The sequence below is a fragment of the Bos indicus genome, chromosome 23, assembly GCF_029378745.1.
Source record: "Bos indicus isolate NIAB-ARS_2022 breed Sahiwal x Tharparkar chromosome 23, NIAB-ARS_B.indTharparkar_mat_pri_1.0, whole genome shotgun sequence".
NCBI lineage: Eukaryota > Metazoa > Chordata > Mammalia > Artiodactyla > Bovidae > Bos > Bos indicus.
This window is the reverse complement of record NC_091782.1, coordinates 15,281,701-15,294,726: the sequence shown is the minus strand read 5'-3', so window position 1 is coordinate 15,294,726 and position 13,026 is coordinate 15,281,701. Positions and strand designations below refer to the sequence as shown.

At 48.3% G+C, this 13,026-nt stretch overlaps 1 protein-coding gene across 6 annotated transcripts in view; it reads right to left on the bottom strand.

The window, feature by feature from the left end:
* Positions 1 to 13,026, bottom strand: part of DAAM2 (dishevelled associated activator of morphogenesis 2) — a 135,606-nt gene that overhangs the window by 36,562 nt on the left and 86,018 nt on the right. For all 6 annotated transcript variants that reach the window (XM_070777918.1, XM_070777921.1, XM_019985653.2 and 3 more), the window contains 6 exons: positions 10,154 to 10,243; positions 7,002 to 7,076; positions 6,484 to 6,578; positions 2,896 to 3,229; positions 1,466 to 1,576; positions 178 to 281 (listed from right to left, as the gene is read on the bottom strand). In XM_070777918.1, coding sequence (XP_070634019.1) covers positions 178 to 281; positions 1,466 to 1,576; positions 2,896 to 3,229; positions 6,484 to 6,578; positions 7,002 to 7,076; positions 10,154 to 10,243 — 809 coding nt within the window. The remainder of the gene's footprint in view (positions 1 to 177; positions 282 to 1,465; positions 1,577 to 2,895; positions 3,230 to 6,483; positions 6,579 to 7,001; positions 7,077 to 10,153; positions 10,244 to 13,026) is intronic.

Here is a 13,026-nt window from a genome sequence, read left to right as displayed (position 1 = left end):
GGGGGTGGGAGAGCCGTCATCCACCTCTCCCCCAGACCCAGAGCTGCTCCTGAACTGATGCTGGGTGTGGCAGGTGGTCTCCCAGGGAACAGAAGCCTCTCTGAGGTTCTCGGCCATTCCCCCACTGAGGCGCTTTCCCCATAGGTTTGTGGTGGGAATGGGTGGCTTGGGCCTTACTTGTCCAGGATGGCATTCTCGTGCTGCCGGAGTTTGTCAATCACGGGCTGTATCCCCAGCATCAGGAACTCGTACCGCAGATGCAGACGGAACTCCAGGTTATCCTGGGGGTCACCAAGGGGGTACTAGGCTCACCGGCTGGTGTCCATTTCTGCAAGAGTCCCCCAGTAGTCCCCTCACGGCCACTCCGGTTCCACCACATCCCCAGCAGCAAATGCATCGGAACTGCTTCAGGTCCCAGAGCAGCAAGGAGGGGGTGGGAGGAGACACCCTTTCACCTGTTAGTCATGCGCTTCAGCTCTCCTGCCTCACTTCCTTTAAGTCCTTCACCAGCTTTCTCTAAGATTTTGGACTCAAAGAGCGGTGCTGAAGAGTGATACAGAGCACACGCTTTGGAACCAGACAGATCTTGGTTCCAATCCCTGCTCTGTCACTTAACAGTTTTGTGACTCTGCAGAAGGCTTAGTTTTCTCATCAGTTAAATGGGCATAACATTACCTACCTAACAAGAATGATATTCATAAAAACTACCTAATGAGATATGGTTAGCAACTAATCAGAACAGATGTCAGGATAAATAGCTGGTACTGACCCAGGTGATGTCAGCATCTTAGGGACAGGTAATTCCCTCAACCTACCTCACCTAAGTCAGGTCATCAGGATGGGATGCGGGAAAAAAAAAAAAAAAAAAGATAGTATGCTGGCAGAAAACGGGGGAAAGCAGAGATCATTAAGTTGCCCCTTTTGACCTTCAACAAGCTGACCTTCACCAAGGCATCAGACTGCCTTAGAATTTGGGGAGTTCACCTGCTCTTTAAGTTCATCTTCCATTTTTCTATTTTTAAGGTCTGGGAATCCCATTTCTAACCCCATTCTGAAGGAAAATCAGAAGTCACACATCCTAACAGAAGATGCTAGAAGACTATGACTAGCTAACTCAGAAATCAGTCCAGAAACAGGTCTTTGGAAAGCTTTAGAAAGAAGGGCCAACACTTGTCCTCCTCCTATAAGTGATCCCCCGCCATCCTAAGCCATCATCAGCCAGACAAGCTTGGGTTTTGACCATGGCACACATAACCCACGACGCCACCCATGCAGGGAGCTCCCCAGGAGCCCCTCTTTCTTGGCGTCCAGTGCAGGGGGCAAGACATGATACAGACAATCTGAAGACACGATGACGGCACTGGCAGCCACACCGACCCTCTGCCACTTCCCCAGGCAGCACTCACGCCCTCTTCCCAGGGCCAGAAAGTCAGAGCACAGCAAGGACACGGAGGAGAGGCCTCACCTCTCCGGCGCCAGCATTGAGGACAGCGTTGATGAAGGACATGATGGCTGTTTTCAGGTTCACTTCATCCCGGTATCGGCCCAGACTCCGGTCCAGCTCGTTCAGGAGGGTCTGGATGGAAAGGCAGGACCGAAAAGAAGGGAGGGATCAGGATACTACAGGTCCAGCCTCACACCTTTGCTCCCACCGTTCCAACCACCCAGAACGCTGCATTCATTCTCTGTACCCGATCTATCCAACTCATCTCGAACGTTCTCTAAGTCCACTTTTTCCAAGAAGCGTGCTTTGCCTCTCCACATCTCAGCCCCAGTCCTGCCTTATTCCTCTCCCACTCAGCCCTGGGGACTTGCTGTATTTTGCTGGGTGATGCCAAAATGCTGTTTCAGCACTTTACAGCTGTTTACAGCTCATCAGCCCTCCATATCCATGGGTTCAACTCACCCCACATTAAAACATAATATATACATATATATTTTATATTTCAGAAAGATTAAAAAGGCAAAATTTGAATTTGCTGTGAACTGACAACTGTTTACATAGCATTTATATTTTATTTACAGTTATTTACAGAGCATTTATATTATAGTAGGTATTATAAGTAATCCAGAGATGACTTAAAGTATACAGAAGGATGTGCATAGGTTATACGCAAATACTGCACAACTGTAAGAGATTTGAGGATGCACAGATTTTGCTACCTGTGAGGGTCCTGGAGGAGGAACCCCAGAGGATACAGAGAGTAACTATATTCACTCTCAGCTCCTTAATAGCATGGTTTCTACCTTTCATCTCCTTTGTATATTCTGCAAAGGGTCGAGGGTCACTTTCCAAACAGAGTGGGTGCTTTAAAATGTTTGATGACAGAATAAGCATGTAGTCAATTCTGGTGGGCAAACCATAAAGTCTGTGATGACAGGTCACATCTCCTGAGACTTACTCTGTACCAAGACACTATACTTCTTGTCTGTCTCTTTACTGGCACAGGCAGGGAGAAGACAAGACACCAGCATGGCCTGAGCTCCTGGGACTGGTCCCAGTGTCCCCAAAGTACGCACTGGTCCAGGCTTAGGCCCTAACACCTTTATTTTACCTGGCCACGCCGAGCAGCATGTGGGATCTTAGTTCCCTGACTAAGGACTGAACCAGTGTCCCTGCAGTGGAAGTGCAGAGTCTTAACCACTGCACCACCAGGGAAGTTCTGAGGCCTGAAATTTTGATTCGAGCAATGGCATTCAATTCAATAATTCTTGATGGAGCCCCTATCTGAGCCAGGTACTGGGCTCAGAGTTGTAGAGCCACAAAAATGAAGCGGAGCAATGTCCTAGCCTCTAGGAACCCACGGTCTAGGTAAGAGTGCATTATCCCAGCCAAAGCCCGCTCTCTTAAGGGCCCTCGGGGCTTCTTACATAGGCCCTCCGCCAGGTCCTCACCTGGAAGCGCGTCCGCTCAGCTGCATACACCTGGTAGTGGAGCATGGCCTGCAGCACCTTCTTGTGGCCGCCGGGCACCAGGCATACAGCGCCCAGGATCTCCAGCACGGCCACCTTGGTCTTGCTGTTCTCCGTGCGCAGGCTCTGGGCGATGGTGCTGATGGCCTCGGGCTGCGCCAGCACGTGCGCCCGCCCCTGCGAGTTGTTCATCAGCGCCTTGATGCAGCCAATGAGGGAGGTGTGGATGCGGCTCTCGCAGGTGGCGTGGTCCATGCTCCGGAGGAAGTTCAGCAGACAGGTCAAGCCCTCCAACTCGATGAAGCGGGTCACAAACCTGCCCAGACCAGAGCCGTCAGCCAAACAGGTATCCTGTATTTGCATATTATTCGGTCTGCATTTTGCAAATAGCTACCCTTTATCTAGGGACCACTGTGTCCCACCTACAGAAGCCATTTGGTTCACTCGTAAGGTTTATCTAAAGCACTAATCCCTCCATGGTTGCTATATGGTCAACTTATTAGGGCTTCCCTGATGGCTCAGATAGTAAAGAATCTACCTGCAATGCAGGAGACCTGCGTTCGATTCCTGGGTAGGGAAGATCTGCTGGAGAAGGAAATGGCAACCCACTCCAGTATTCTTGCCTGGAGAATCCCATGGACAGAAGAGCCTGGCAGGCTACAGTCCACAGGGTTGCAAAGAGTCGGACATGACTGAGCAACTAACACTTTCACTTTCAAAGCACTGAAGAGCTTATGCTTTAGAACTGTGGTGCTGGTGAAGACTTTTAAAGAGCCCCTTGGACTGCAAGGAGACCAAACCAGCCAATCCTAAAGGAAATCCATCCTGAATATTCATTAGAAAAAACGATGCTGAATCTCCAATACTTTGGCCACCTGATGTGAAGAGCCAACTCTTTGGAAAAGACTCTGATGCTGGGAAGGATTGAGGGCAGGAGAAGGGGTGACAGAGGATGAGATGGTTGGACATAAGTTTGAGCAAACCCTGGGGGATACTGAAGGACAGGGAAGCCTGGTGTGCTGCAGTCTATGAGGTCACAAAGAGTTGGACATCACTTAACAACTGAACCACAACAAAGCTCTAAAATCCTTACCACCCCACAAGGGACTCACGTCTTGTTTGCATTTTAAATACTGTGCATTTGCACATCACTGACTGTCAGTGACACAACTATGAAGGTATATACGTGAAAGGGATGATTATGATAATTATTAGGATAATTATCATGGCTGTTAAACCTGAAGACTCATCACCAGTGAGGATGGGAATGAAGAGAATTACAAGCAGACAAGGAAGACTTCCAGAGAGGGGAGCCATCAGTCACTGCATCGAGGGATCAAGACTGGGGAAGGCACTCTTTAAGGGATCCCTAAGAAAACATCTGAGTTAGCTTAAATGTTAGCAAAAAACACTAAAAACCATTTCGTGCAGGAGTTCTTAACCTGGAATATGTGTTCCCCTAAGGGGTCTATGGCTAATCAACTTCCATGGGAAACAAAAAATACACTTTTTTGGTAATCTCTACCTTGAATTTCGGAGAAGGCAATGGCACCCCACTCCAGTACTCTTGCCTGGAGAATCCCATGGACAGAGGAGCCTGGTAGGCTGCAGTCCATGGCGTCACTAGGAGTCAGACATGACTGAGCGACTTCACTTTCACTTTTCACTTTCATGCACTGGAAAAGGAAATGGCAACCCACTCCAGTGTTCTTGCCTGGAGAATCCCAGGGACGGGGGAGCCTGGTGGGCTGCCGTCTATGGGGTTGCACAGAGTCGGACACGACTGAAGCGACTTAGCAGCAGCAGCAACCTTGAATTTAGCATTTCTTTCAATGATGAAGGTAAGCAATGAAATATAGTGGCATTACCAGAATTTCTGACTTTCTCACCCAAAGAAATCACAGCTGTTTTCATCTCAAATTGCAGCTGTTACAGATATCTCAAAATATCATTTCCACTCATCAGAACTTCAAAATTATGGTGGTTGCTAGTTCTTTTTATTTAAGGCATAAAGCAGTACATTTACTGCTATCTCACAAATGTTTAAAATTTGGTGGCTGTATTTCAATTTAACTGGCTCATTTTTAAACCTTACCTACTATCTACTTTATTACTTAGAAACATCGTTCTAATAAGCAGTCAATAGGTTTCACCTGGGTACCAAAGTCATCCATGGCACACATGTGTGCATCCATACACACACACACACACACACACACACACAAAGGCTTAAAACCCTTGATTTAGTAGAACAATAATTAATGATCTGAGGACATGCCATAAACGAAGCTGAGGGAAGCACTCTATATAATGAATACATTTGATTCCAAGGGCATCTGTGAGTGTTTCTACATGATTATATAAATATACTTAGAAAAACAGAATGCATTAAGTTGTTAAAAACAGGTATCATTTACTTTTTTCTATTATACACTTTTATGTATCCCACAAAATTTCCACCATGACTATGTGTGACATTTGTCATCAGAATTTGATTAAGAGAAAGAAAAACAAATGGAAGTGGGAGATGAGGGGCAACATCCCCTCAACCCTTCTACTTTCTGACTTTCTCAACCTTCCTGTATCCCCTCTCTAAATCAGACCCCATCCCCGCCTGAGCAACAAGCAGGGGTTAGGGAGCCTCTGTTCTCCTTGAGGCTCCGCTTCCAGGCTCCTGGGGCAGAAAGGTCAGCCCAGACCACACACACACACACACACACACACACACACACACACACACTCGTGCTGACTTCAAGCTAGTCATGTGATGCCACTGAACGTGGAGCTGGGAAGACATGTAGCATTCACAGATTCCCACCAGGCACACACAACGGGTGCGATTTCCGTGGGCACGCATGACAGTGTGTAGGAAAATGCCGTCAAATCATCAGGTAGTTAAGGAGTGATAAGTTTCAAGTTCTTAACTACCTTTGGTTTTTATATCATTTTTTAAATCATGAGTTGATATAATTTACATTTTAATCATAGTTTTAACAAGCAGCTTGCAAAACTGCTGAAAATGTAACAGTTGCCTCCCCTAAGCCGGAATGAGCCCACTGCCAGACACGAGAGGAGCCTGTGGCTCTCTTGGGCCCTTTCCCAATGTGGCCTGGGACGCAGGGAGAGGTGCTTTTCAGCCCTGGAGACAGCCACCACCTGCTTCCTTACCTGCTCCCACGCTGGATGGAGAAATCTCATCTGGAGACAGCACATCGCCCTCTAGTGGCTAGAGTATTTCTCACCCACTCTCACCTCCCTGGTGGGGCTCCTCCCTTCTCAGAGCTCTTGAGCACCCTGCCCGTATGCCCACCTCTGGACCGGAGGTTTACCTCATCTTCCTATGTTCATCTCTCCTCCCCAACATGCTCATCTTCTGGAAGCATCCCAGCTCCTCAGAGAGAGAGGGGGGAGTGGGAGCCCAGATGTGAAAGAGGGTAAAGTAAGCTGGAGGGGATGCTGAGAGTGCGTCCCAAGGGGCCTGGGATGGGAGCAGAGCTCTGTGTGAAGCTTCGAGAAGCTGAGGGGCCCACTGGGGGAGGGATGTAGAGGAAGCGAGGGAAGGGGCATCACCTCATAGGCTGTGTCCGGAGGGCAGTCTTCAGGTCTTCCACGACTTGGTTCCTCATCTCCGTCTCCTCCTCATCAAATGCGTACAGACTCTGCATCTGAGGTCAGAGAAAGCAGCAGAGGTCGCGCTGGGCTGCCTGTCTCCCAGCTCCCTGCACCCCCAGCCTGCCTGTGAACCAGGGGCCACCCTCGCCTCAGGAGGGATGAGGCCCCACCAAATGGTTTACTGAGACAAGAGTGTCAGGCTGTAAGAAGACCCAGGTTCCAGTCCTGGGCTTCACTTTCCTCATCTGTAAAATGGGGAGAATGATTAGCCTGTTTCTCAAGCCTGGGTGATCTACACATCATTAATCCCTGTTTCAATAGTTTGGGGACTCTATAGGGACGGAGGGGTCATGATACAATCTTGGGAATAACTGGAAAGCTGCTGATCCCCAGTTGTGGGCTGCAAGGGAACATGAGGCCCATTCCCCTTGGAGCCCTTCCAGGTGGGGCCGGGGCAGGACAGGCGTGAGGCTCACCGCGGCCATGGAGTTGATGCGGTCGATGTAGTAGTCAGGCCAGCTGGTCGCCAGCTTGTTGGGGTCCTCCTGCTCCTAGAACAAGAGGAAGGGTTGTATGGACCACCCGGCAAGACAGGCCCATGGTCTGGAGTCCTGAGCTTCATTCCAGGTCAGCATTCAGGTTCATCTCCCAGCCTCGCCTAGACGGGGTGACTTTGAGGGAGTCACAGAAGCTCCCTAGGCTTCTACTTCTTCCTCAGCAAGATGCAGATCACAAACATCCGAACCTCAGGACCGGATAATGACATGGGCAGAAACCATGCAGGTATATACACTTTCAATGAACAATATATATGGTTAAAAATACTTTATTTTTTTCCCCTGTCATCCTTGTTCTGACTCCATTTAATGAAATACAACTTTCAGTCTGTTGAATCTAATGAAAATGTGCACTTGTACTTTGTACATCTACTTTTTCAAACCTCATTTTTTCTGATATCATTCTCACTATATTTTATAAAATAGTATCAGTCTGTGACAGCCTGGACCTTTAAAAAAACTTAGTCTTTTGGAGTTTTGGAAAATATTGATTGATATTAAGCATTTGGTGTAGTGCCTGGCATAGAGTAGGTGCTCAATAAATTGTAACTTTAAAAAAGGAGAGAAAGAGATCCGCACCCTGCCCCAAGGTCCTGGGTTTTGGAAAGGGGGTGAGGGATGGGGTCTGTGCAGCTGGAAGGCAGAGCCCAGATCAGACCCAGCCCTCAGGTCCCAAGAGAAAGCCTCAACTCCTCCCCAGGGGTGGGCAGGAATGATGGGAACTGGACAAGCATTGACGCTGATTGAAAATTCAGACCCCTTCTCCAGCCAGTGGGTCTGCTCTTCACACTCCCTCCTGCTTCCTGTCTCTCTCCCATTTGGATGCTCCCCTTTGTTTGCTTTCTAACAACTTCCTGCTTTCAAATTAGCATGAAACGTTTACCTCCTCAAGAACCTTCCTGATGGGCCACCTGCCTGCCAGCCAGCCTGGACTTTGCCCTGCATCTTTCAGGCCCATCCACTTGGGTTTCATGATTTTATTTCTTAAAATCCAAGACTTTAAATTTCTTAAATCTTAAAATTTTAAATCAGTGAGAAACCTGCTTTGATTGGGTCTTTGTGACTTCACCTGGCTGTATGCCTAAAGCCACGGGGCTCCCGTAACCGAGGCCCCCAAATTCTAGCTTCTGCCTTACAGAGGGGATCACAGCACATAAACAAACATATCATGAAACACACACTTTCCTGCCTTCACTGGCTTCCCATTTAGCCACTCCACATGCATTTAATGAGCACCTACTCCATGCCAATCACTGCTATGAGCCCTGAAAGTACTGAACAAAAAGCCTTCCATGTAATAGCCTGTCTAATACCAGAGGCAGGGTGACCACTGCTCTGTGGTAGGACTGTCCACTGTGGGCCCTGGAAACCAGGGTGGGGGTCATTTAACACAGAAGGCTAATGGGGAAGATGGGGTGGGGGTCTGAGAGGACTGAGCTGAGTTACTCAAGATTACTGAGGCTGAGACAAGGGGAGAGTGTTACAGGCAGAGGAAGTACTATATGGAAAGATGGGGAATGGGAAAGTGTATTGGGAGATGACACAGACTGGTCTGGAAGGTGGTGAGAAGTGTCCTTACATTTTAGTGCATTTTTATGTTAGCTTCATAAGGAATCAACGTCAGGGACCTCCATCGTAAATCGATTTGGAAAGTGGGGAATCACGAGAGAAGATGAATTACTCCTGAAATTCATTTTCTCCTCCTTTCCTTCTTTATTTCTATAGTGTGAGTTTTTTAAAGATCTGCTCTCCTCATAATGAGACTCCTGGACACAGAGCATGGTATTCTGCAGCTGCTTAATAAATGCCTTGACTACACTAGATGTGGCTCGCAGTGCCTGCAGGCTCTCAGCAGGCCGGCATTCAAGCGTCAGCGCAGCCACTGGTCATGCTGGCTGGCAACTCTAGGTGAGGCCATCACCGCTCCAGGCCTTCCTTGCGTCCTGTGTAGAATAAAAAACTGGGCTGGGTTGCTCCTCAGTCCCTTCCAATTCTGGAAGAGTGACCAACTTTATAAGCTCGGTCTGGCCCAGTATGGAGCCTAGGATGGAACAAATATCCCGAGCAAGAAGACTAAGAGAAGAGCCAAAATGGGCTTCAGGGAGCCTGAAGGAGAAGCAGTCTCACACTGCCCCAGACCTGCCCATCTTCTCCCGGGAGGGAGACTTCTAAGCCTTTGGGTGCTGGAATAACAGGCCCCAACTCCCAAACTCCTGTACGTTGAAGTGAAGGCATGAAGCTGCAAGCCTGGGAGATGAGAGGGCGGAAGGATGGAGAGGAAAGTGGGCCAAGGAAGGAAAAATAGAGCGAAAGAAACAGACAGGCTAAAACATTGGGCCGGCCAAAAAGTTTGAGTTTTTCTATAAGACATTATGGGAAAACCCAGAATGAACCTTATGGCCAACCCAACAGAAAGGAGATGAGAGAGACTGAGAGAGAAAGAGATGAGGTGAGAGAGGCAGAGAGGGGGAGGAAGGGAGAAGAAAGCACAGCCACTGAGAAAGTGGAGGGGAGAGAGAAAGCCCAGCTCAGTCCTGACTGCAGCCCAGCACACCCTGCTAGGGAGGCACAGTCAGGAGACTGACACCTTTTAATGAAGGGGCGGGGCGGGCGGGGAGAGCAGAGACTGATGTATGTCCCTGACCTGCGTCCTGCCCTGGGACAGGGACACAGCCTGGGACACGGCCCAGGCTAAAGATCCAGAAGAGGCCATTCACTTCCCCCAAACCAGTCCTTCCAACAGAGCTGCCCCCTGGGTACTGCCCGGGGTGGCACGCCCTCCCCGTGTGCGCACAGCCACGGAAAGGGAATCTGGACTTGTCATCATGCATCTCCCTGACCTGGCACCCCTCCTGGAACCCAGAAGAACAGAACCCTAACCCTCTGCGTGTAAGCTCCATGAGAGCAGGGATTATTTCTGTCCTGATTCATTCACTGTTGTTCCTCCCACACCTAGAATGGAATGACGCTGGTGTGGAACAAAGGTTTGCGAAATGAAGGAGCAAGCGTGGAAGCAGGGGCTACCCGTGCTGTGGACCCTGCGCGGCAGTGGAAGGGGTCAGAGAGGGTACCTTCTTCTTGCTGCAGTAGATCTGCCATTTCTTCTCAGGGGGCAGTGCAAATACAGCCTCCCGGTTTTTGTCGGTGAGATCCAATTCATCCTGCAAAGACACAAAAACACGTCTGAAACCCAGAGATGGTTGATCTTAGGATATTCAGCCTATAGGAAATTACAGTTTCCTCAAATTCCTCAGCCTGCTGTCTTCCTTCAAAGAGCGTCAAAGATACGATAGGGCAATTTTTCTCTTGAAGCACAGAGCCATCCTCCCATCCCCTTGCATCAAGCCCTCAAGCTTCTGTCCAGGCTTCCTTCACTTCCTGTCCCCGCCCCTGGCTCCTCCCCCTCCAGGGCCCTGTTCCCGCCCCTCTCCTGCATTACTTTGCTAGCTCCTAGTCCTCTTGCCTGGAGTTTCTTGTCTTCTTCCTCTTGTCCTTCTTAGACTGATTAACACCATAAATCAAGGCTTGACAAAGAAAGAAATCAGTCTACCAATCCAGTCTGTTATTATTAATTTATATTATTTGGTTGGCCGCGTCTGATCTTAGTTGCGGTACTTGGGACTTTCCTTGCATCATGCGGGATCTTTCCTTGCAGCAGCATGGACCCTCTAGTTGTGGCACGGGGACTCCAGAGTGCATGGGGCTCAGGAGTTGCTGTGCGCAGGTTTTAGCTGCCCTGCAGCGTGTGGGATCTTAGTTCCCCAACCAGGGATCAAACCTGCATCCCCTGTGTTGCAAAGTAGATTCTTAACCACTGGACCACCAGGGATGTCCCCTGATCCACTTCCCTCTTGGCCCCCATCCTTCAAGTTTCTGTCCCTTTAAATGTGTCCCCAAGAAAGTCTCTGGCTCCCCAACCCCAGCATCAGCCCCAGCATGGTTGAGGACACCTGGTAAAGATGAGGAGCTGGGCAACTCATCTAACTCAACTAACTCATCAATTCATCAACTCATCTAACTCAGCCTCCTGCTAAGGAGGGCACCCTGTGCCATGGAAGGTGTCGATCTGCTTCCCATGGAGGTGTGCCCGACAGAGATCGCCCTCCACCGGTACCACTACCCAGACCATGCCATGCACACACAAGGCTGGGCTCCAGCAGTAAACCCACACTTCCCTGGGAGCTGGACTGGGAAGTTGCTGACATCATCAAGTTTCAGGTAACTCTGTAGGTAGTTTGGGATGACTTTTTTAGGTTTAGCTGTGCTGAATGGTGCCTAAAAGGCTCTCTTACTGAAAATTCTTCTCCTATGATTCATGAGCTATGCCAGGACTCAACAAAAATAAATAAATAAAAGTTAATGGGCCATGGAAACATAATGGGCCTTTCAACATGATTCTTGAATTTTTTTTTAATAAAAGCAAAAGTTACATTAAGACCAAAAAAAGCATATTACTAATCTTTGTATTTTCTAAAATGATAGTGAAAGTAATATCTAAGAAAGTACAAGTCTTAAGTATATCGATACCTGCATTCAATGAGAGCCTTTTAGACTTTCCTTCACAGAGATCTGACCTGTCCAATAGAAATATGAGCCACGTTTTAAAAAAATTTTTCCAGTCACATTAAAAAATTATGCAGGAATAGTTGAACTTAATTTTAATAACGTGTGATAAGTCGATTCAGTCGTGTTTGACTCTTTGTGATCCAATGAACCATAGCCCGCCAGGCTCCTCTGTCCATGGGATTCTCCAGGCAAGAATACTGGAGAGGGTTGCCATGCCCTCCTCCAGGGGATCTTCCCAACCCAGGGATCAAACCCGTGTCTCTTGCATCTCCTGCACTGGCAGGTGGGTTCTTTGCCACTTAGCATCACCTGGGTCAGTAGTCAGTCAGTTCAGTCACTCAGTCACGTCCGACTCTTTGCGACCCCATCAATCGCAGCACGCCAGGCCTCCCTGTCCATCACCAACTCCTAGAGTTCACTCAGACTCACGTCCATCGAGTCAGTGATGCCATCCAGCCATCTCATCCTCTGTTGTCCTCTTCTCCTCCTGCCCCCAATCCCTCCCAGCATCAGAGTCTTTTCCAATGAGTCAACTCTTCGCATGAGGTGGCCAAAGTACTGGAGTTTCAGCTTTAGCATCATTCCTTCCAAAGAAATCCCAGGGCTGATCTCCTTCAGAATGGACTGGTTGGATCTCCTTGTAGTCCAAGGGACCCTCAAGAGTCTTCTCCAACACCACAGTTCAAAAGCATCAATTCTTCGGTGTTCAGCTTTCTTCACAGTCCAACTCTCACATCCATACATGACCACTGGAAAAACCATAGCCTTGACTAGACGGACCTTTGTTGGCAAAGTAATGTCTCTGTTTTTCAATATGCTATCAAGGTTGGTCATAACTTTTCTTCCAAGGAGTAAGCATCTTTTAATTTCATGGCTGCAGTCACCATCTGCAGTGATTTGGGAGCCCCAAAAAATAAAGTCTGACACTGTTTCCACTGTTTCCCCATCTATTTCCCATGAAGTGATGGGACCACCTGGGTACCTTGTATTTAACCCAAAGTATCTAAAATAGAGTCATTTTAACATGTAATCAATGTAAAAGAAAAAGATCAATGAGCTATTTGAATTCTTTTTTTTTCAAAGTTATCAAAATCTGCTGTGGATTTCCCATCTTGGTTCAGACCAGCCATGTTTCAAGTGTCACCAGCCCCATGTGACTGGCGGCTGCCATCCTGAGTGGCACCGACAAGGACAGCTTGAATCTATGCCCACCAGGTCACCTGCTTTTTGAACTAAAGACTCCTGTAGATCAAATGCTAAAGAAAAGTTCTTCCCTGGAACCACTCTCTACATATCCCAAGAATGTTTCCAGACCCTGCTCGAGGTTTCTGAAGCATTTCCTTTCTGTGGTCAGAATCAGAAATTAGAGAGACTTCTG